We start from the raw sequence: 26,597 nt of genomic DNA on the forward strand, positions 1-26,597 counted from the left end.
ATATATATATATATGTTTTTTTCAATATTGTAAAAGATTCTTTTTTGCATGGAGGGGATTTTCCCGCACGTACGTAACTTCCAATTAGATTAAACATTAAAAAAAAAAAATGATTGTCACCCACGTCTTTCTAACGAAACACTTGATTCAGTAGTTGACAAAACACGGATATTCATATTAGTTAAAACCTATGAGACACAATATTTTACAGTAAACTAATTTAATAAATACATCATATCTACAAATTGGTTGAAATATACATACATCTATTTCAAACACGCAGGCAGACTATTTCGCTGTATTACAGTAATTCACTGTGTCTGGACAAGCAAGTGCCTAAAGCCAGGATTGAAACCATTTATCGCTCCTAACTCTTTGGCTATCATTCTGCACCGGCTAAGAGTAAGTGAAACCGCAATGTAAACATTACCAAATGCCTGAGAGCTCCATACTTTATGAGTTGATAGTAGTTGACAATTTCACTTACCAGAGAGCTCACCTCAAGAAGGGGAGCCTATTTTAACTATCCACGTTCATTTTTGGGTATATATATATATATATATATATATATATATATATATATATATATATAAAGAGGAAATTCGATATTGACTTAATAATAACTGATTGTTTCTGCATAACGAAACGGATATGTAAAAATGTATCGAAATTTAACATGTTGAAAGAACTGTTTTGCATGAAAAGTAAATATTTGGATCGTGGAAAGTAACGATACTGTTATTCTCTTATATATATATATTTGCTCTGTTATTATGTCTAAAATACATTGAGCTTCTAAACTAGAAGGATTGGTATACACAAACAGTGAAATATCGTTGAAAAGCGTATTTTACCAACAACCATCACGCATCTTAATAGAGGCATAGCATAATTGGCACACCTATGAATATAATATAATTCGCTAAGGCATTTCATGTTTGTACGTTATCACCTTTCATGCCACATGCCACATTTTTAACAAATTGAGATCTTTTTTGCATATCATGATTGGTGATTAATCTGCTGTCGCTAGAAAACAACTCCAACTTTACCCATTTTAAAACGAATTATTCCCCAAATCAAATTATGCCGCCCCATCGACTGAAAACAACACGATTTTAAATAAAACATTTATGCTTACCGTAAAAAAAAGAAACAGGATACTTATTGTTTTAAAAAGAATTAAATTGTTAGAATTGTAAATAAGTTTTTAAAAAAGAATCATTCCTTATATTTGTTTGAAAACTGTTTAACTGACGATAACAATTATTTTTTTATGAAAGGAGAAACAGCAACTAACAGACACTTATTATTTCAAACGGAATAATTTATTATTAACAGTAAGTCGTACAGGTTGACATAGAAAGCGCCGTGGAATTTCCATGGGGTTTCCCTAATGAATATATAATTTTATACATATGTCCTTCTAATATACATAATTCAACGTTGTTTAAACAATATATGCCATCCTTTATCAACGCAAGACACACACACACACACACACACACACACAGTCTGAGGAAGCTACAGACGGCAAAAAAAAACGGTCGGGTAGCTGAAACAATAATGTAACTTAACAGAAAGATACGGTAATAAAAAATAAAACGCATATTTGCTCTACAACAGTATTGAGCACTTTCTTCAGTTTTTATTAATTACCATTTCTACAATATATATATATACACATGAATACACGAAATTAGAAATCTTAAATAGAACTAATGCTCCCATCCCTGAACCCCAATATTAAAATTTCGTTATTTTTTTCATTTTCCTATAGCTTTCAGTTTACAAGTTATAAATGTAATAGAAAATAAAACATTTCGCTTTTTATAGATTTTCCGCAAAAACACAGATCCCATACGATTATTAGAAAAAAAATCAAACAAAATCAATAGCAATAGATTCTCCGTAAAATTTATCTGGAGAAAAGTTATGTTTGATCTTGGTATAGGGATTTTTTTTTAATTACATCCTCAGACAAAAATTAGACGTCACAAATATCGCATCAATATGATACATAACTAAACATGAGTTAACATACATACATACATACATACATACATACATACATACATACATACATACATACATACAGGCAGTCATACATACATACATACGTAGATATATTTTGGTATATATTAAATATTTTTTTGGAAAATATTGTATTTATTTTTTTTATAATTATCTTTAAATGGAACATGTAAAAGTGTGATAGTTGATTAATCTTTTTATTTTATAGCGTTTTTAATTTTTAAAAATACATAAAAGAAAAGGAAACAAAGGCATGAACCTTCCCTACCCTGATATTTTAAAGATGCATACATCTGTTGTGCTTCGGCTTCTGTCGTAGCATACTATTTTTGATCGAACAAAACTTTACGAAAAAAAAAATGTGGGAAAGACTCTCCAAATTAGCAAGAACTCTTGCAATTATTAAAGACTCCAAGTGCATACCATTATGAGCCCATCCTTGGATGGGTACGCCAACTAGTTTATATGTGAATATAAGAACTGTAAAAGACTTGGTTTGTGTTTGAAATTTAAAAAATTAAAACTTTGTTGCCAAAAGTTTGATTGGAATTACCGTCTTCATGCAAGAATTCTTCATCTTGTCTGTTGCCAAAGAAAGATGGATTCATATTTATCCTGCCCAGAAACATTGAAATTACACAGATTCTTATCATTACGAACAGGTAAGTACAGACTTTCATATCGCAAAAAAAAAAAAAAAAAAAAAAAAGACTTTTCTTCAAGTTAATATTTTGAAAACATCTGTCAAAAAAAGGTAAATTTTTACTACGTTTCTGGACTTTTGAGATGAGGATAGTTTGTTCATATTATTTGGATTCATCGGACTACTGTTCTCATTTTGAGTGTCATTTTCACAACGTTTTAGTCGATGTAACTTCCTATCTTCTTCAGGTGTTCCCAAGTTCGACAGAAATATTCCCGAGTTCGACAAGATACACATGAAGAAGGTCGGAGGTTACATCGAGCGAAACGTTGTGAAAATGACATTCAAGATGAAACTAGTAGTCCGATGAATCCGAATAATATGCTAATTTTTATTTTCTTTCCATCTTAACACTTTATTTTTAACTATGTATATTTATTTAAAATGGTATTTTATTGTAATAACATAATTAAAAAGTTTCAAATCAATTTAAATAATTTAAAAGGATAAATATTTATTCGGGTCCGCCTAGTTTTTTTTTCTTTAATTCTATTTTCGCTTCAACTTCGAATTTCTCAATTTTTTAAAATTTTATAAAATTAGAAAATAATTATCTACTTATTTACAATTAGTATACATATTAAATGTATTTGTGGTTATTTTATTAATTTTTATGAAAATATACAAGTATATTTTGTATTTACATGTGAGTTTGAAATCCAGGAAGTTTCCAGTGAAATATGACATTTATAATAATAATAATAATAATAATAATAATAATAATAATAATAATAATAATAATAATAATAATAATCTTGATATTTCAAAATGTTAATACTATTAAAAATATTATTGTTTTTTTAATATATGTACGATGCTAGGTGTATCAGAAGCAGCCATTAAAAATGCGTGATAAGAACTTTAATAATTCAACTTACTACCTTTCGAAGCTTATAACTACTTGAAAAATATAATTCAAACCCTATTTTTTTTTTCAATTAAAGGAGCAAAAACCAAAGTTTTAAAAAATAGCAGGTTTAATAGCAAATTATGCAATATTTGTTTCTTTTAAATCGGTTTTCTTTTAAAAAGATTTAAAGAAAATCAACGTATTTTAAATTGCTTCGATAAAATATATGCATATATAAATGCCAAAACATCACTTACCTATAAAAAAAATACTATTCAATGGGTAGTTCCATTCTTCAGTGTTAAGAATTTATCCATATTTATATTTTAAATTCCATGTATAAGTATTTGAAATCCCGCCATTACGTAAACATTATTACGGTGTTTAGCCAAACGCCGAACCGGTGATTCATTTTGTTTTGAACTATGGATGTAAAAAAAAAAAACATGTTCGCGTTAGCTGTCTAACCTCGCGCGTGAAGAAATTTGTGTCTCCATAGCTGAAAACTAGTCACATTTTACTTATAAGTTTTTGCCTTTAAAAAAAAAAACAGTCGAAGAATTTTTTTTTCTTTTCTCAAAGAAATACACGAGTTTTTGATTTGATATACTTTATTCCCACTTTATGGAGTGAATTTTTTTTTATATCTAAAAACAAAAAACATTGAATGAAATAGAAATAATTTTCGTAATAAAACGAAACTTGCTGTCCAATATAAGAAGATTATAAGGTTTCATTAAAAAAAAAATCAACGCGGTTAAAAAAAAAGGTTTTAAACTTTAAACTTTACAGGTAAATTTGCAAATAAATGTATTTTTTTTTTAATTAGCTTATTTTATTTATTGATCTTTTATCTTCAATTTGTGATATATAAATTTGAAGTGAGAAAATTAATTATTTTCATTTTAATAGACATTTCAAAATGGGGGGGTGAATTTGAAAAAACCCTTATATTCAGTTTATTGGAAATAGCATAAAATTTTACATTGAATCTGAAAATATTTAAAAAATTGAACCAATAGAAAAAATTTGATAGATTTTTAAAGTTTAAAAATTGAACAAAAATTACTCGTAAAATTCAATTGATTTCATTACGTAAACAAAATGTCTGCATGAAGGCGCGCAGGCACTTTGTAAACACTTTTTTTTATAAAAAATAATATTTCTATTATTTTTTAAACGACTTTAATAGTTTATTTTGGAAGTATATTCCATAAAGAAAATAAACAACACACTTTTAAAAGAGAAATTACGAGTTTTTTTTATATTTTATTCGCAGTTTCGTGTTAGGGATGTCAAAAATTCCCCCAAAATTCTGACACACCTAGTACGGTGCATATTTAGAACTACCAATATTTAAAAAAATAAATAAATAAAATAAACTACAGAAAAATCTTTATGGTGTACGTAGTGGTCACGAACCGAAAATGTCATATTCCAAAAATCACGTAAATTGATCAAGTACCTTTTTTTGGTAATTTTTTACTTTCTTTCCACCTTAACAATCACCTTTAAAACGACGAATTTTATAAGTTTTCGGGTATGCTGAAAACGAATATCACATTTAAATATTGCGCAGACAAGTAGTTTTCTGGATGTTAAGACATTTTCTCAATGTATTACTTAATAAATGTTAGTGGTGTTCGCCATTCTTAACATGGAGAGGAGGGGGTGTTTTGTAACACGCATGTGCATTAGTACTTTTCAATTGGGGAAAACCATGGCCACCAGTAAAAACATAATGGATTACATTGGATAATAAAGGTCTTAATATCCAGAAAACTTCTTGTCTGCGCCAAATTTGAATGTGATATTCGTGCTCAACATACCTGAAAACTTTTAAAAGTGGCAATTTAAAAGGTGAGTGTTGAGGCGGAAAGAAAGTAAAAAAATACTAAACAGAAAAGGTATGTGTTAAGGGTATTCTACCAGGGTCGTTCCAAAGGTCTCGTGTGATGAAGACGGGAGTGGTATCATTAAAACGGGTTACCTTTTGTGCTCCAGAATTTATTTCCTCATTAGTGATGTGCGGATTCCAATATTTTCCCGATTCCGATACAATTACCGATTCCAATTCTTATAAATCTCTAAATATTTAACTACAGAGTCTTTATTTTCCCCCGGTCACCATAAAAACACATGTTAAATGTGCAAATATTTTCTCAAACATAAAAATACACTTGTGGAGGATGATCTAAAGATTTTAGTTTTACTGATAGTTTAAAATCAGTAAATATTTATTTTTAAACATTACTACCAACAGTGGAAGATTTTGTTTAAAATTTAAAAAAAAGACAATTAAAAGAATCGTTTTTTACATTGGAAAATAAGCACAAATTCTTCCGATTCTGATAACCCCAAAAGTTCCGATTTTTCCGATTCCTGCTTCCGATTAATCGTCCCAACACTAGTTCTAATCCAGTGCCCCTTTTTGGGGAGTTGGATTTTCCTCATATTAAAAATCTATCTTTTGCTTAATTTTGCCCTCAAAGAAATTTTTATCTTTGTTCCAGTTCAGAGTGCCCTTTTGGGGGGGGGGGGGGCTAGAATTTCTCCACACTAAAAACCAAGCTTTGTCTAAGTTTGCCCTCGTGGGGAGGCAAGTTAATAGGAACTCAATACTCAATTATCATTATGCAGAGATCAGGCGATGTTCGGGAAAATCTTAAGTGCATGTCCTCTTGAACGCAACATCCACATCTTAGATACCGCAAATTATGATGAGAAAGGAAAATACTGCGAATTATATAGAAACACGGATATAAACCTAGATTATTAAATCTCCGTAGCATTGCATTTGACAAATCGTCATTTGAATGCTAAGTTGTTGTATTATCCTACGCGGGCACTAAGTCAATTGTTTTGAAACCTAGCATATAATATTGTAATAATCATACCATACACTATTGTTGTGTAGCAGGTACATATTGGAGACACGCGCACACACACGCACACACATACACACACACACACACACACATATATATAACTACTTAATTTACTCATATAAAATTAATATACGAAAGTATAGATTTATGCGTAAACTTTAAGTATTTACTTCAAAAGTGCTCAATACGTAGGTAGAGCTAGTTAGTAAGTTATAAAATATATATGGCGATTAAGCTACACTGAATATATATATAAGAGGAAATTCGATATTGACTTATTAATAACCGATTGTTTCTGCATTTTTGATATTGAGAATACGGTGCTGAGACATTTATACAACTGGGAGGGCGTTATACAAAGTTTATTAAAGATGAAGATAGACAAACACATTTACCTTTCGTATTTCAAGTGTCTTAATAAATAATAAAGGTCTTAATATCCAGAAAACTACTGCTCTGTGCCAAATTTAAATGTGATATTCGTTTTCAGCATACCTGAAACCTACAATAGCCGCCATTTTAAAGGTGGGTGTTGACGTGGAAAGAAAGTAAAAAAAAAATACTAAACAGAAAAGGTATGTGCTAAGGGTATGCTACCAGGGGCGTTCCAAAGGTAAAGCCTCATGTGTGATGAAAACGAGAGTGGTAACATTAAAACGAACAACCTTTTGTGCTCCAGTCGAATATTTTCCTGATTCCAATACAATTACCGATTCTATGCTAAATTCACGATTCTTTATATGTTATTATTTTTCCCTGATCACCATACAAACACATGTTAAATGTGCAAATATTTTCTCAAACATAAAAATGGGGGATGATCTATAGATTTTAGTTTTACTGTTTAGTTTAAAATCAATAAATATTTATTTTGACATCCTACTACCCTACTAGTCATTAGAGACAACAGACAGGAAGACAAACAGTTACAAAATATAAATGGTGATTTCTTTATTCATCAGCCGGCCGATTGATGATGTCAGGGATTCAAGCCTTTTCAACCACATAGTCTACTCTTCTACCCTTTGCCTCTAAGGGCATCAACTTTACTCTCTGATCCCCTCTCTCTCTCTCTCTCTCTCTCTCTCTCTCTCTCACTCTCTCTCTGGCTGTGAGTATGACTCTCTCATTAACTCCGAACCCCATCTCAATATATTGCTGATTGAGTCAGACAGAAAGAACAGTAATGTATCGCTCCTATGCAAGTGGCATTCGTAGTTTCATAATACGGTCATTTATACCAGATGGCAATCAAATTTGTCAACCAGAGAGGAGCGGATGGCAAAACCGACTCCGCCTAGATATTACCTAGGAGGTAAGTTTCTTGCTTGTTGTCTGAGGCACCCCTATTGGGGAATGCCGATGGGAATTTCCAGGCAATTCTTGCTAGGCCAGAGTACCCCTCGCTTACGTGCGCTGGCTGGACATCCCCACTTTCTGACCTTGTGTCACATCTTGCTGAGGTAGGCAGCAAGTAAATATCTACCCTTCCATTATTTTTAATGTTGGAGAAGTCTCCTTGCTGCTTCGGTTGCTTGGAAACTTGGGTAGAAAATACCTGACAAGAATGATTTCTTGACAATCAGCCCGACTAGTGTGGGTCAGATACTAGCTCAACACCTGGGTATTATCTAGAAGGTCCACCCTCTCAGGCTGTGCCACCCAGCTTTCAGGGGTTGGGACAAGGTTATCGCCTGTTGCCTGAGGCACCCTTACTGAGGAATTCTGACGGGAATACCCAGGCAATTCTTGCTAGGCTAAAGTTCCCCCTCAGTTGGGGGGGGGGGGGGCTGGTTGGACATCCCCACTTTTTTGTCTTGTGTCACATCTTGCTGAGGCGGGCAATAAGTAAATATCTATCTCACACAATTTGCATTCTCAGAAACTTTTGCCCATACGAGTAATCAGGAAAGCAAAGAGTGTGTGCGATTTGCTGAATGCATCACGCCAAAGATTTCAAGAATAGTGAGAGTGTCCGCGGAAGCCTCTGTTCAGTCTCGGAAGACAATGGATACCCTCTGTATAGTATGGTAACTGCGCATGTAATTGTGCAGCAAAGGTCATGCAATTTCCAACCACACATCTCCTGAATCGGCACTGCGTGAGTCTAGTGACAAGGAAAAATCCACGGGGGCAGGAAACAATGCTGAGATAAGCAGAGAGTACATACAGCGCCTGGTATTCCCAAATGGTGACCCATTTTAGTACTGACCTGGTTCAATGTTGTTTAACTTTGGTGATTTAATGGGAAATGGTGTGTCAACGTGATTTTGCCATATATGGTGTGTGCATAAAACTGTTTATACTCTAAAGAGAATGGTTATATGCAAAATTATGTTGTGGAAGTGAAGAGGCAAATAAAAATTGCCAAAATTTTTTTAAAGCTCTCAAATCCCAAATCTAAAAAAAAAAAAAACTCAACCAATCGAGCGTATGTTAAATTGGTTATTGCGGACTATTATCCTCATCTTTTTTAGTTGTTGTTTCACAGCGTTTCGGCCAACTATTCCTCTGGCCTTCGTTAGGTAACCATGACGGGATATGAACTCCGAATCTCCTAACTGCATCCTCAGCAATTACTGCCTTCCATAGTTGTCGTCTTACCACTTTTTTATTTTTATTTTTTTTTTTTTGTTGGCGAAGTAAGCCTCTGGCTAGCTTTGGATAGAATTGAAACCGCTATCTTCAGACAATTCTCACCTGTAACCGTAGAGATTCAACGTCTCTATCCACTGCGCCACGGGTCCCGAAGGGCGATCAAGGTTGGATGTTTTGATCTTATAAATCCACGTTTATTTATTATCTGATCTTCCATGGTCGGGTCCGTACCGAATGGTATATATATTATATATATATAACTAAAAAAAGATGAGGATAATAGTCCACAATAACTAAATTAATAAAAAATACTCATCTCAATAATGAATACCAATTAAAATAATATATACAACCGAGAGTATGTTAAATTGTTTCATATATGTATTCAAATTTCCCATCCGAGGGTAAGTAAACTTATTTTAAATATGTGTTGTACATTACCCGTCCACGCAAAGGTAAAATTATTTCATATACATGCTGTAAATTACCTATCCTACGGAAGGTACAATTATTTCATACATGTGTAATACCCGTCTTGGGGTAGATAAAATATTGTTTTGCTCGAAATAGAAAATGATACATAGACATTAAAAATTCATCTACCCTAAGAATAACAAATATGTTCAAAATCAACTTCGATTTTCTCCTTGTTTAAACGGTTCCGAGCAACGCCGGGTAACCCTACTAGTAAACAATAAGACGATTATATCGTGTTCTCTCTGTCTCTGTTTCTTTTTCCACTTTGTCGGAATGCACTTTTTTTCGTCACTTCCTAAATCAAGTAAGTTTCACAAGAACGTGTGAACTTAAAATAATTTGCAGCCAACAAAAATCGTTTCACGCCCCAAAAAGTAACACGTATATGTGAAAGAAGTAAACCAACACACAAAGTAAAAACCCTTATAAATAAAACAGACAAAAGCTAGAGAAACAGAGATGGCAGCACATCTAAAGGCACCCAAAGAACTTCGCTTAAAAGCATGTTCCTTGTGCCCTTTGGCCTTAGGGAGGCTAGTTGCAAAAGAATATGACAACTCGCACATATCTAGACACGCATTAACAAAAACAAGGTAAACCAACGCACATAAATACACAATACCACGCTGCCAAATACTCACATATTTGAAACTTACTTGATTTAGGAAGTAAAGAAGAAATCGGATTTCAACAAAGAAGAGAAAGAAAGATGGTAAGCAATTAAAGGAATTTGCCTTTTAGCGTTCGTGTGAATCGTTTCTCGGTTCAGCTGCCACATGTGATTGCGAAATAGATTGGCAAAGGATTATATGTGTTCCTTTATTGATGACGTACACTGTTTTTTTTTATTTATTTGTTTTTAGAAATGTCTCCATATTAATAATATTCCGGCCAGGAACAATTTTTTAAAGAAATTGTAGCTCAGTACGTTATCATATTGCCGATAACACGGTACAGCAAGAATAAATAAAATAAGGCTGTTCAGAATCTAAGTCTTGTTTGATCTTTATGAGTTAATGAGAAAAATTTTGGGAGCTTCTATATTATAAAAACGAAAAAATATTAAGTAAGTAAAACTAATGGTATCTATGTAATTGTCATGTCGCAAATAATGACATATCCAAAAATTACAGAAATCGATAAGGTAGAAACATAATTATTAATGAAAAACTGTTTTCCATAAAGTTTATAGGGCAATAAATTTTGCCCTGCAATTTTAAATTGCGTTCGTCACATGACGTAAGCAACAGAACTTAATTATCTTCCATATTAACTTATTTCTTTTTTTTAATGATTTCGCTTTCTTTCACAAATTTCTTTTATCGTTTATAATTATTTTTCTACCTCATCGTTTTCCGTAATTTTTGGATATGCTACTATTTGAGACCTAAAAATTAGGTAGGTATTATTATTTTTTTTTTTTTTTACTTGAAATTCAATATTTTTTCTTTTGTATAATATAGAAGCGCCACCTTTTGCTTCGTGTTTACAAGAAAGTTGTGAATAAAACGGTTATTATTTTAAATTAATGTTTCGATAATTTCAAGTAACGACCGTTGCAAAGCGATAGCGAATTGGTAAAGCCAGCTAGTTTTTGCTAGAAAAAAAACGATAAAATCGTAGTTTAACGTATTTGAGCTGTTTTTAAACGAAACGCCCACAGACAACATTTCCTGTAAAAAAAAAAAATAAAAAATAAAAAAACGCAAATAGCTATTAAAACATTTATAAAAAAAAAAAATCAATGAAGACAATTTTCCTGCCCGAATCTTTCAATTTGAAATTCGTTTTATTTATTTATTTTCCTTCAATTGCATTTTAAAATTAGCTATGGTTGAATCAATTCGCCTTTTTTCACCAAAATTCTTAAAATGAAGAAGGAATAAAAGAATACGTGAATAAAATAATAAGGGAATAAAAGACTTACATTTAAGAGTTTCGATTTCTAAAATTGGTTTGTTCTTCGAGGCATAAAACTGCAGTTTCATTATCAAATGTGTTTTCCCTTTCTAATTCTAACCGTTTCAGCATCAATTGATATCTCAAATTGGCAACATATCGAACTTATTAATCAAGAGATAGACGGTTCGATACCCAGTGAATGATCACGTCCAAGATGGCTATATTTGCTGATGACATCACACACTCTATGTGGGTAAACCAAACAGACACATATCCAAGCCAATGGCTGAACCCTAAGAAAAAAAAAAAAATGGCGTCAAATTTGGCATTCAATGGGGTCAAAAATAGATGGTTATATTCAATGCTATCCAGACAAAAGCTCCCTTCCTTTAACAATTTTATGTAGCGATACAGCGTGGAACGATAAAATTTTCGCCCTAGAAAACACGACATGATTCCATTTCCGTTTGATGAAAACACGTTTTCTTTTTGTTGCAGACAGACCCCAAGAGCAATAGGAGTCTTCTATCATGTCTGAAAGTGACACAATGTTCAATGAGTGAGATCTGAGATGTGCCGCTGTACAACTCATGCTCTCTACCGATCCAAGTTATGACAACAGGACCATTGCCAGCACCCTCAAAATGCATCGTTGGATTGGCACGAATAACAGAGATGTGCCCAAGATGATAAAAAAGTTTTCCGGCCACGATTATGGTCTTTGGTATGGTTTCAAGTGAGGGCCTCATCATGCCACCTCACATCTTCGAAGTCGGCTTGAACTCAACACCAAAGGGTATCTGGGTGTGCTGAAGTGTGTGGTGATACCCTGGGTGTGGCAGCAGGACTTGGCACTGGCTTGGCTTCAGAAGGGGTGCTATGACTTTCTCTCACTAGCCCCCGACCTGAACCTGCTGGACTATTTCGTTTGGCCATATGTAGAGAACATCACCAACATGACCTCCGACAAAACAAAAGCTAGCCTGATCGCCATCATCTGCTGGGTATTCGCTCAGCTCCCGCTAGCGCTTGTGGAAAAGGCATGCTCCTAGTTCCCGACCCATATCGAGGCGGTTATTGAGGCTGAAGGCGGCTACATTGAATAAATTTCAGCTCTACTACATAATCAAGTTCCTTAAATTGAGTTTTTCCAATAAAAGTTTTAAAATAAAGCTGTAGTGTTATTCTCTTTAGGGCGACAACTTTATCGTTCCACCCTGTGTCATTGCATTCCTACGAACTCTAAAGAACAAATGGCTCTAATTGCTTCACTCTTGTTTACTTTGCTTTGTTGGACCTTGTTTTCTCAGTCACTCCCAAAAAGAAAGGAAGTTTTCACAGGAACATGTGAAATCAGAATATTTTTAACCAATGAAAATCGTTTCAAGTCCCAAAAAGGAACAAGTCTATGGCAAAATGGTAAGCCAGTGGGGACTTGAAAACTCCTATAAATATCCTATTTTTCTCGTGATTTCATCAGCTGGCCAGACTTGAAAGAAATCAAGAATGTCGCTCAAAAACACTACCTCCTACGCCTTTGAGGCCCGGGAGAAGCAAGTCACAAAAGAAAGAACTCAGTGACTCACAAAGCAGCTTTTATTTTATCTCGCTGACCGCATTCTTACACACTAACGATCAGTCAAAGAGAAACGAATTGCTACTCTCAGCTATACACACACTAACAAGCAAACACATACACAATGTCACACTGTGAAATACTCACTTTTTACACATCCAGATTCACACTATGAACATGTGGACTTACACATTTTTAAGTCTTGTGATTATTTACAGAAGTTTTATTGCTCAAACAGAATTTTCCATAACTGAATATTTTCATGATTGAAAATCATTTTTATATTCTTATTCTCTTGTATAAAAATGCTGAGCTATAAAATTTCGTTTTTCTTATTTTTTTATTCATAACACTTTATTTATGTTTTAGTTAGCACTTGCTACCTGGTCATCCTTCCACACTTCTAACTTTTGCTTTATTTCTATTTCATTATACATGTAAATTCTGCACACACACACACACACACACACACACACACACACACACACGTGTATGTATATATATATATATATATATATATATATATATATATATAACTACTTAATTTACTCACATAAAATTAATATACGAAAGTATAGATTTATGCGTAAACTTTAAGTATTTACTTCAAAAGTGCTCAATACGTAGGTAGAGCTAGTTAGTAATTTATAAAATATATATGGCGATTAAGCTACACTGAATATTCGGCGTTTCATCCACTCTAGGACTCTTCAGGCTTATGCGCGAATTCTGTGGTGGTTTATAATGATAAACCACCACAGAATTTGTGCATAAGCCTGAAGAGTCCTAGAGTGGATGAAACGGGGAATATTCAGTGTAGCTTAATCGCCATATATATTTTATATATATATATATATATATATATATATATATATATATATATATATATATACGGCATGATTGCCTTGGCATACTGATTCTCATCAGATCATCATAGTTAAGCAATGTTGAGCCTGGTTAGTACTGGATGGGTGACCATTTGGGAATTTTAGGCACTGTATGTGCTCTCCGCTTATCTTGGCATTTGTTGTCAGTCGGTCTGTACATACACTTCACTTACCACTGGTATTTAACAATCTCGACTCAGGTCGAGAGGTGTGGTTGGAGATTGCGCACCTCCTGTCACAAAAATTTCAGACATAGGCACCCCTTCATGGGTATCTATAGTCTGTCAAAGACTAAAGGAGCCATATATCTATAATATAAAGTTGAACGTCTGTGTGTGTGTCTGGTCACGAATAGGCTTCTATATGGTTGACTACTATAGAAAACTGATCACATATAATGATAGAAGATGTATCGAGACACAGGAATGGGTATGTTTGATCTGGCAGAACAGTGGTTCATTAAAATTGTGGGGTCTGTGTTCGTGCCTGGTCCACAAAGTATGGAAATAAATTTTTTTAAATTAACAAAAGAACGTTTACAAGTGTTTCTGATATAGATGTAGATAAGAATACTTTGATAAGTATGTTTTAACTTAAATAGGGATGGTATAATAAAATTGTGGGGTCTGCGTTCACGCCTGGCCTCCAAACTTTAATAAAGACTTTTCATATCTATTTGCGTAAGTATACTTTGATAATTATGTTTCAGTTTGAAGAAATACGGTATAATAAAATTATGGGGTGTTCGTTCGTGCCTGACCTCCATAGAATGGAAATATGTCACAAAGTTTAACAAGGTTTCTTAATATAGATCCACAGAATATTGTGAGAAGTGTTTCAGTGTGAACACGTATGGTATAATAAATTATGGGGTTCATCTATTTTATTTTTACTTTCATCATATTTTGCTATAAAGTTATAAACAGTACAAAGGGCCCAAGCAAAGCCGGGCTGAACTCTAGTACACACACACACACACACACACACACACACACACACACATATATATATATTATTTTTTTACTATAATAATTAAATACCTACAGACACTAGTGTTTCATCCTTTCGGGAATCTTCAGTGCAGGGTGTCACGATTAATACCAGTCGAACGATTCGAACCTCGCAACATGAGACATCTCTGGCTCGATTAGCGAAGACCTAATCAAGTCGGCTACCATTAACCGCGAGAAATAACGTTGAATTTAAACTTTTTACTATCTATCTATATATATATATATATATATATATATATATATATATATATATATATATATATATATATATACAGGGTGTTCCAAAAGTCTTGGGCACATTTTGACATTGAATATCTCTAGAACTAAAAAACACATCTGGTATATTTTGGTATAGCCTTACAAAAAACTTATGCAAACACTTGTACCTCCCCGACGTAATTACCCCCGACAAACTCGACAAGCTACTAAGTCTCATCCCTTTACAGTAGAGATCCCTAGGTGCAAGAAAACCTTTTACTCCAATAGTTTCTTCCCCAGAACTGCGGGTCTTTGGAACTCCCTTCCGGGATTCTGCTTTCCCAACTGCAATGATATGCAGAAGTTCAAGTGTAATGTTAACAAACATCTTTCTACTCATCTCCCTTCATAATGACCCCGCTAATTAAGTCACTGATAGTAGCCCCCTGCTTCAAAGTGGCACTGTGCCTTGTTTGGGGTGAAAATTGAATAAAAAAAAATTTTTTTTTAAAAAGCTTTAAAATGGCACCGCTTTCATCTTACTACCATTCACAATTAAGCAGTTATGCGGACTTGGAATGTGCCCAAGACTTTTGGAACACCCTGTATATATATATATATATATATATATAGTAATTCATGAAAATGTGTTTTATGTATACTACTAGTGTTTAGTTTAGCTAGCTAACCAATAAGATTTATTGTTATTCCCTCCCATGAGTTACTGTTTAATGGCAGGGCTTTTTTCAAACAAAACTCTAATCACCTATTGAGCACTTTTGAAAAATGTTGGTTTTTAGTTTATGTTATACTTTTACTTAATTAACCAATTAGAATATATATATATATATATATATATATATATATATATATATATATATATATATATATATATATAAAGCTGTGTGTGTGTGTGTGTGTGTGTGTGTGTGTGTGTGTGTGTGTGTGTGTGTGTGGTCACGAATAGGCTCCTATATGGTTGACTATTTTAAAAAACGGATTACATATAATGATAGATGTATCGAGACACAGGAATGGGTATGTTTGATGTGGAAGAACAATGGTTCATTGAACTTGTGGGGTCTGCGTTCGCGCCTGGTCCACAAAGTATGGAAATAAAAAAATTTAAAATTAAAAAATAAAACGTTTACAAGTGTTTTTGATATAGATGTACATAAGAATACTTTGATAAGTATGTTTTAACTTAAATAGGGATGGTATAATGAAATTCTGAGGTCTGCGTTCGCGCCTGGCCTCCATAGAATGGAAATAGGAACAAACTTTAATAAAGACTTTTCATATCTATCTTTGTAAGTATACTTTGATAATTATGTTTCTGTTTGAAGAAATACGGTATAATAAAATTATGGGGTGTTCGTTCGCACATGGAAATATGTCACAAAGTTTAACAAGATTTTTTTAATATAGATCCACAGAATATTGTGATAAGTGTTTCAGTGTGAACAAGTATGGTATAATAAATTATGGGGTTTATCTATTTTTACTTTTATTATATTTTGCTTTGGTTTCGATACCCCCAAATTCAACCAAATTTATAACCCTTCCTTTTCATAACCTATTATACTTTCATAAATCAGCGTCCATTTTCTGTAGGCTATTTTTGAACTCAGTCAACGACGGGTACTTTTGCTAGTATATATACATATATATATATATATATATATATATATATATATATATATATATACATGTACTAATTAGTTAATTAAATTCAAATTCATTGATAACATAAACTGAAAACTAATATTTTTTCAAAAGTGCTCAATACGTGAGTAGAGTTTTCATAAGTAAAATTATATCAACAGTATAAAGCATCTAAAAATTTTATTTGTATGAAACTGTTTAATCTTGGTATAGATACTTGTTTTCAATTGCATCCTCGGACAGGATGATGAGTAGATTGTTTGCAAAAATTTATTAGTATATGTATAAGAGTGTGAGTGTGCATGTGGGAGAGACAGAGAGAGAGAGTGTGTGTGTATGAGGGAGAGAGAAAAAGCGAAAGAGTGTTTGTGTGTGTGTGTGTGAGAGAGAGAGAGAGAGAAAGCGAAAGAGTGTTTGTGTGTGTGTGTGAGAGAGAGAGAGAGAAAGCGGAAGAGTGTGTGTGTGTGTGTGTGTATGTGTGTGTGAGAGAGAAAGAGGCAGACAGAGAGAGAGAGAGAGAGAGAGAGAGAGATCAACAGATAATAAATAATTTATAAGTATAACAGTTGTCGATTTCTACATTTTAAAATAAAACAAACAAAATGTTGTTTTTTTTCCCCCTCTGGCCATTAAAAATTTTCAAACATGAAAAAAAATGTTTCTCCCCCCCCCCCAAAAAAAAACTAGACATTTATTTATTTTGGTTTTTTATTTGTAAGTTTTCCGTATTATGTTTTTTTCCTTGTTATTATACAAATATTGGCCGATAACCTTTCTTTTTTTTTTTTTTTTTCTTTTTTTTCTTTTTTTTTTTTTTTTTTTTTGCAAACATGCTATAGGCCACTTGTTTTACCAGCTGGCGGTAGAGACTCAAAAACAGATATTACTTTAAATGTGTTTTTTTTAATATATGTACAACAGCAAAGTATTATATACCCAATGTCTTAATAAGAAAAACGTCACAGGCAACATAGCTTTAATGATTAATAAAAACTAACTGTTCCGACCCGGTGTTGCCCGGAAGACATAATATCAGGTGGAAGGATTATTGAAAAATTATCTTTACATATAAAGTATGTGGTGTAGTCATTATCTTTGGCAAAAGCCATCTTGGACGAGCATCGCATCTTTCGGTTGGGCAAGAACTACACTAACATTTAATTTTTTTTTTCTTGGGGGTCACCACTTATCAAGGCCTGAAGGCTACTCTAGAATAAAGGTCAGTGAGTGTCGGGCAGATACTGAGACAATACTTTGATGATCCATAATGATGGAACTTGGATAGGGGACGGCTCAACAAGAACTTATTTATATTTGACTTGAAAACAACCCTGTTATAGTCAGTGGGGAAGCAGCCCTACGATATTGTGTTCCACAGATGGACAGTACTCGGAAGGTTGGGTATAGAAGTTGTGTTTTAGCAAAGAAAGAAAATGCAGGGTAAATATATGGAGCATGCATAAAACGATAACAAATGAAACATTGAGCGAATAGAGAGTGCTGCAGAGTTTTGTAAGCAAAAATTTAGAAAAATTAAATTTTAGGACAAAAACAAGGCAATAATATAAAAATTATTTTCAGCCATTTATACGTGTTTTGTGAAGAAAGTTGGGTTAGTATTCACAAGTTCATTGCGTGAATACAGGTGTATGTAAACAATATACATATGTGAGTATTCGGCAGCACGTGTATGTGTGTGTGTGTGTGTGTGTGTGTGTGTGTGTGTGTGTGTGTGTGTGTGTTTGTGTGTGTGTGTTTATGTGCGTGTGTGTGCGTCAGTGCACCTTGCTCTTGTTAATGCTATACGTAGCAATTAGTTTCTGCCTACCTCACTCTTGTTAGTTTGCATGTGAGAGGAAAGAAGCTGGTATGTGAGTCATTGAGTTCTTTTCTCCATGTAAACATCCCTGGCCACAAAGGGCATTGGGTGGTATGTAGAGAATACATTCTTGGTGTCTTCCATGCAGGTAAAGTCTTAAGATTATCGTCGTGATTATCAATAAAATAACCCCTTCTCAAAAGAGGGAAAAAGGTAAAACCTGGAAGGATGGACCTCCTACAACTGCACAGGCTATACCTCAAATTGATAAACAAGCCCACACCAGCCAAGCATACCCAAAACTGCCCATCTGCCCCAAAGGGTGGCTGGATAAAGGTGATTCGATCGCCTACATTAATATTTCAAAATGGCTGTACTTCATCCTGATAAAGCTTTTGAACGTTTTATTAGGATGTCACCAGTTATCAAGGCTTAAAGGCTACTTGAGGATAAGGATAAACTGTTAAATGTAAAGTGAACAGTGAGACAACATTATGATAATTGGTAATGATGGTGGTGACAGGACACTGTTCAATTATTTTAGATAGTTTTCAATAAACTAACCTCTTCTCAAAGGCTGAGATGTAAAGCTTGAGAAGGTGGACCTCTTAGAACTACACAGGCTCATACCACAAATCGACGGAGAGCAAGGCTAGACCAGCCAAACATAGTCATGTATGAAATGTGGAGGGTGACTCTAAACACGATTTTATGATCGAGGCTGTGATTGAGCAGAATTTGAATTTTTTATTAGAATGTCACCAGTTATCAAGGCCTAAAGGCTACTTGAGAACAAGGATCAACTGTTAAATGTCAAGTGGACGGTAAGATACCATTACGATGATTGGTGGTGGTGGTGGTGGTGGTGGTGGTGGCAAGATTCGATTATTTTACGTGATTCATAATAAACGTGTCACATTATTACTTTTAAAATGGACCGCAAAGAAAATAAAACTTTTTAGGTGAAAGAAAAAGTTTTTTTTTTTAAGTTTTTTTTTTTTTACATGGTAGTCACCACTTATCAAGGCCCGGAAGCCACTCGGGGATAAGGGTTATTGCGTGTACAGTAATCAATGGGATAATATCGTATTAATCGTTAGTAATGGAGATTTGATAAAGTGTCTTACTTAAGGGGGCAGTTTATCAGGAATTTGTTTATGTTGGACTTGAAGACATCCAAGTTGTAGTCAGGTGGAAAACAGGCAGACGGAACAGAGTTCCACAGGCGTTCACTTCTAAGAAAGGAGCTTTGTTCATGGAACCTACATTTTGATTTAGGCACAGATATATAGTGGGGAAAACTATTGACAGTGGTTTCAGCTAGACGGGTGTTTTTCGTTCGTTTTCGCACGCAAGTCGTTGAAACATATTTACAACAAGACAATATATGCTCTCTTTTTTTTCTCTTTCCTTATCAGATAGCAGTCCTTTCTTTTTTTTAGCTACAATCAGCTGTTGTGCTACATTAATTCTCTCTTGGCCTTTTGGTCAAGATCAAAGTGTGGCATCTGTTCCGGCAGATACTGCAAGCTATGACTAGCAAAGACCAGATGTGGGGGCAACCCCACATGCCTGACCATTAACCAGCTCCCATTTCCCACCTCTCGGGAGTTGGTCCCCTTTTTCCCTTCCCCCTCCCTTCACTCCTCACATTAAAAATCGGCCTTGTGCCTGATTTGCTCGGTGGGGGAGCAAATAAATACCATCTGTTCTTCAGATGCTGCACTTCCATTTCTTGTTCTCTTTCGGTGGAGGAGAAATCCTTCACGACTGAGACAATTTTTATTTTTGTACCTTTTCTCCACGTTAAAAAACGACCCTGGTGTCTAACTCTGTCCCGTGGGGAGGCATAGTAAATAGGTACGTTAATTCTCTCTAGGACAGGTATCCCACAGATCAGCCGGCTCGCTTTCGAAGGGGTAGGAGGAGGAAGAGGAGATTCGCGTGCTTGTCAAGCGTATCTTCCAAATCGCCACGAGTCTTTCCCTTTTTCTCCTCCTCCTTCTTTCCTTTCAATTTCGATGCCTATATATGCATTTACTTCGGTGACGTCATACTCATGCCATGGCTTAAATGCTGGTGCAACATTAACTCGACACGTGAATCGTCAATATGTGTACGTGTTCTGGCTTGGTCATTTAATGACAGAGTTAGCAACTACGTTACATTACAGCCTTTTCTCAAAGGGTGAGATGATAATGCCTGGGAAGATGGACCGCCTATAACTGCACTGGGCCATACCACAGATCGACAGAGAGCAAGGCGAGACCAGCCAAACATGTCCATATATGAGATAGCCACCCCGGAAGGCGGCTCTGAACACAATTTCATGTTTACACTTTCAACACCTAACATTAATTATTGCTGTCTGTTGCCTGCAGGGAAATATGAAGTAATTATTTTCATATGGACTTTGAAGAGGAAACTGTAATGGAGAAGGGTGTATAAAGTAGGTTCATTTTTTTTTTTTTTAATTATGTTCTTATTTTCTGTAAGACGAAATATTTTTGTCCGTTAATTAGGATTGTTTTTAGTTCGTTTTCTCTGCTTTATGGCACATCAACCTTTTTTTTAGCAATTTTTAGTGTTTGTCCCAATCTAGAGTGCCCATATTTTGAAAGAGCTGTTTTTTCCCCCCCCCCCACATTAGAAATCAATCTTATGTCTAACCATAGCCTCATGTGTGTGGGGGAGGGGGGTCAGTAAATAGGAACATGGCACAAGATAATGCAGTTTTGAGGACTTTAATGTCAGCCAACAAATATTTACTGAAGCAACTTTTTATTGAAAAACATTTTCATCCGTAAATTCTAGCGATGGGACAATTCCAATTTTTTCCCCCGGTTCCGATGCAATTACTGATTCCGATACATTTATCGATTCTGATTCTGATTCTTTATAAATCTCTAAATATTTAATTATAAAATGGTTATCTTGTCTTGATTACCGTAAAAACACATGTTAAATGTTTATATATTTTCTTAAACGTGTGGAATGGTTTTACTGGTAGTTTAAACTCAATAAATTAATAAATCAAATATTATTATTGTATTATTACTACCAGCAGTGGAAGATATTTTTAAAACAAAATCAAATAAAAAAATTAAAAGAATCGTTTCTGGCCTCGGAAAATAGGCACAAAATTTTACGATTCCGATACCGATTCTGATATCCCAAAATGTTCTGATATTTCCGATTCCCGATTCGAAAAGTTAACTTCTGCTGCTTTCTTGGACGCCCACATTGTGTTCTTTTCAATCCTCATGATTCGGCTACTTTGAGAACGGGATTCATTGGTCAGGTTTCGGTACTGATGAACAATACTTTTGGCTAGGAGCAAAGTATTTTCTGCGATTTTCATAAACACACACACACACACACACACACACACACACACACACACACACACACATATATATATATACTAGCAAAAGTACCCGTCGTTGACTGGGTTAAAAAACAGCCTACAGAAAATCGACTCTGATTTATGAAAGTATGATAGGTTATGAAAAGGAAGGGTTTTAAAGAGATATCTTCGAATTTGGGGGTATCAAAACCAAAGTAAAATATGATGAAAGTAAAAATAAAATAGATAAACCCCATAATTTATTATACCATACCTGTTCACACTGAAACACTTATCACAATATTCTGTGGATCTATATTAAGAAACCTTGTTAAACTTTGTGACATATTTTCATTCTATGGAGGTCAGGCACGAAGGTACACCCCATAATTTTATTATACCATATTTCTTCAAACCGAAATATAATTATCAATGTATACTTACGCAGATATATATGAAAAGTCTTTATTAAAGTTTGTGCCTATTTCCATTCTATGGAGACCAGGCACGAACGCAGACCCCACAATTTTATTATACCATCCCTATTTAAGTTAAAACATACTTATCAAAGTATTATTATGTACATCTATATCAAAAACACTTGTAAAGGTTTTTTTTTTTTAATTTTTTAATTTTTTATTTCCATACTTTGTGGACCAGGCACGTACGCAGACCCCACAATTTTAATGAATCATCATTATGCCAGATCAAACATACCGATTCCTGTGTCTCGATACATCTTCTATCATTATATGTAATCAGTTTTCTATAATAGTCAACCATATAGGAGCCTATTCGTGACCAGACGCACACAAAGACGTTCAGCTTTATATTATATATATATATATATATATATATATATATATATATATAAAATGCCCATTGAAGCGATTATAGGCTCAAATCCTATTACCATGTAATCATCAACGCTTAAAGGAGAAATGGTTAAGATTTTTTAGTTGACTTTCATAGAGCAGATCCGATAAGCCCTGCACGATTCGAGTAACCAGTCTTTGAACTCTCTCCAGATGCTGGATATCACATATTAGATATGGAAAAGACGATAGGATATCATACTCTAACAGTGGTTTGACGAGTTCTTAATTATCCTTTCTTTCAAACGCCCATGTGATATCGACAGTAATGCATGTGAATGAAGATTGCACAGAGCAGTGGAATATTTGTATCTCCAGCACACGTGGAACTAATACGATAAAATTGAATATCAATTAATTTGAAAAAAACAAAAAAAAACAAAAACAATCATGCTTCAAATGCCATGTAGGAAAAGGGTGGTAGAAATTTACACAGAAGAGGATACAGAAGTCCAGCACCTGCTCATATTAACCTTGAATTGTTGTGTTGTTGCTGCATTTATTGCATTTCGTGGAAACCCATGTGCCACAGGGCTTATGAAGAAGAACCTGAAGTCCTACCTAACTAATATTCCTTATGGTGCAAGGAGGATCCTTAAAAGAGCTCTTGGCTGGAGTCAATAAAAACGGGTGAATGTTGACAGCGTGTTTAGCTGCCCTATACCCGACTTATAACCCAAAAATACAGTAATTAAAACAAGGTTAGGCGATCCTGAGTGGAAAAGCAACCCTCTTCCAGTTCGATCGAAATCAACGGTAAAATACTTTCTTATGGTGTCTGCATAGACCTCTTTCTGGTACAGGAGTGAATATTAGACCATGAGGTATAGCATAACGCACATAGACAAGATTTGAAGCCAAAATAGGATCACCATGTAATCGTCGGCGCTGAAGGTAGAAAAAGTTAAGCTTTTTGAAACGGTTTTCAAAGTGCAGATCTCATAGATCCTGCACCATTCGAGTATCCAGTCTTTGAACTCTCTCTAGATGCTGGATATTACATAAATATCAAATAGATGCTTGGATACCATTCACTAACAGTGGTTTGACGAGGGAGACATTAAGTGGGAGAAATATTTCAGGAATTAGTTTGCAGAAAGAGCATCACCTGTGCTGTAAATAAAAGACTGAACCTAAAAATTGAAACGCACTGAGGCGGATCCAAGCTGTCGACTAAGTGATTCATTATTTGTAGCTCCACATAAGCTGGATAGTTTTAGAAAAGAAAACTGAGAACGTCTCTGGCGTCCGTGACATTTGCTTGAGAGATTTCGTTATAACAAATATTATTTTGTTCTATAGGTACTGCCTTAACAGTAATCTGCATTGGAGGTATACGAGGCTCGTTCCAAAAGTAATGTCTCCTATTTTTTAACTAAAAAAAAAAGTTTCGGACCTATGAAGACGGGAATAGTATCATTAAAACGGACAACATTTTGTGTGCAAAATTTATTTTTTTACATAATTAACGCCATTCTCAATGCACGTTTGTCAGCGGCAGAGTTTTTTTGTGTTTTTTTTGGGTTTTTTTTTTTTGGTTTTTTTTTTTGGTTTTTTTTTGGTTTTTTTTGGGGGGGGTGTTTTTTTTTGTTTTTTTTTTCAAGAAAGCAATGAAAGTTCATTGTTGTTCTGACCATCAAACAGAAAAGTTTGAATTAATTGACAGCGTCTGAAGCACGCTTTGTCGCTCACATCTCTGTCACCTCTCTGAAATCGACAACCCCATCTCCTAACAGTGCTGAAATCAACTGCATCGACTTCATAAACATTAAACAGACATTAAACAGTGAATGTAAATCGGTTGAATTTTTTTTTCTACATGAAGGAATTCAGTGACACATCCCTGCTTCCGAAGGTTTGGGGCTGCTTTCTTAGCGTCTCACACCGTCAATATCTGCAACAGAGAGATTAAACTTTCAGGTTATGAAAGTCATCATAACAATGCAATTTGCAATCGTCTTTGATCAATTCGGGCGGAAAAAATAAGAAGCATTACTTTTGTAACGCCCCCTCGTATTTTACAAAGAGAAGACAAGACCAAGGAGCAACATTTAATATTGAGCACTCTGGGATTCTGTCTATTTTGTCATTTGCTTTTCTGTGTTTTCTACGGAGCATCTGTTCACATAATTTCCAAATAAAGAAATTACAGTCCATTGTTGTTCCGGCCATCAACCTGTGGATAAAGAAGTTTGAACTGATTGACAGCGGTTGTCAGTAGACTGTCTTTATATTTACTCAAACAAGAGATCAATATTACCAAAACAAAAAGAATCCCAAAATGTCATCAAATAATGACATAACGGTCGGCTCAAATTTTCTTTTTCATCACATTTACGAATTCATCTTCTCCTACCTCTACTATTATATAAAAGAAACGTTGTCTGTGTGTGTGTGTATGTGTGTGTATGTGCGTGTATGTGTGTGTATGTATGTGTATATGTCTGTGTATATACGTGTATGTGTGTATGTGTGTGTATGCGTTTGTTGTATATGTGTGTGTCTGTGTGTGTATGTGCGTATGTCTGTGCGTATGTGTATATATGTGTATGTGTATGTATGTGTGTGTCTATGTGTGTATGTGTGTGTCTGTGTGTGTCTGTGTGTATGTGTATATATGTGCGTGTGTATGTATGTGTGTGTCTATGTGTGTATGTGTGTGTGTCTGTGTATGTCTGCGTGTATGTGCGTGTATGCGTGTGTATGTGTGTGTGTATGTGAAATTTCACTCAAAGGTACTTTATGTGCTTGCAGTGTTCTTAGATAGGTTTCGTGTGGGAATGTCTTTGATAAGTATCGGTCCGCAATTGTAATAATCCGATGAAAGAAGGAACAGGCGAATTTGACCAAAATTAACCTGTTACAGAACGTAACATCACAAGTACATTTGAGAAGTTTTATTACCACACAAGCCGGAAGGCCCAACATATAAAATCAACAGTAGCTTCTTTGATATGACAAGAACGTGTTTGAAATGAATGTTTCTGTTTAAAGTAAAATTGCAACATGATACTTGACTTTTTCATTTTAAACTTAAATTCAAGCCATTATCACCGCACAAGCAGTAAGGCCATGCATATGAAATTAACAGCAGTTTCTTTGATATGATAGGGGCGCATTCGAAATGAATGATTCTGTTTAAATCACAACTGCACCTGATACTTGACTTTTGCATTTTAAACTTCAAAATAAGTTTATAAAATCAACAGTAGGTTCTCTACAGTGCAATGTAGACTACAATGTATTGTGGACTAAGTCACTGTGCAGAGATATATGAAGCTTTCTCCCGGTGCACCATGATGGATCTCCAACTAGAGCAGTCAATCAATCGATTTCGATTGAAAAACGGGTCATTTAACCGATTTCGATGACAATAAAAATATGTGATTGTGAAACATTTGTTGATCATTATTCAATCCCAGGCAACGTCGGGTCACCCTGCTTGTCTGAAGTAAAGTCAGCTTTTTTTTTATCATTCCTTTGTCTTTCTTCATGCACAATCAATATTTAATTCTAATCGATCAGTTTTATTTTTTTAATTTTTATCACCGGCCACCGTTTATCAAGGCTCAAGGGCTACTCAAGGATAAGAGTTAATGAGTGTTGAGTAGATTGTGATATAACACCTTGCTGATCAGTAATGGTGGAACTTGAGTAGAGTTTTATTATTTAAGAGGACGGTTAAACAAAAACTTATTTACTTTTGACTTGAGAACGACCATGTTGTAGTCAGATGGGAAGCATCCCAACGGTTTTGTGTTCCACA

At 34.5% G+C, this 26,597-nt stretch overlaps 1 protein-coding gene across 1 annotated transcript in view; it reads left to right on the forward strand.

The window, feature by feature from the left end:
* The first annotated feature begins 1,512 nt into the window (after nt 1-1,512).
* Nucleotides 1,513-26,597, forward strand: part of LOC145249556 (uncharacterized) — a 279,663-nt gene continuing 254,578 nt past the window's right edge. The window contains exon 1 of the mRNA XM_080111231.1: nt 1,513-2,696. Coding sequence (XP_079967357.1) covers nt 2,633-2,696 — 64 coding nt within the window. The 5' untranslated portion in view covers nt 1,513-2,632. The remainder of the gene's footprint in view (nt 2,697-26,597) is intronic.

Source organism: Euprymna scolopes, chromosome 28 (genome assembly GCF_053919585.1).
Source record: "Euprymna scolopes isolate OS-2025 chromosome 28, ASM5391958v1, whole genome shotgun sequence".
NCBI lineage: Eukaryota > Metazoa > Mollusca > Cephalopoda > Sepiida > Sepiolidae > Euprymna > Euprymna scolopes.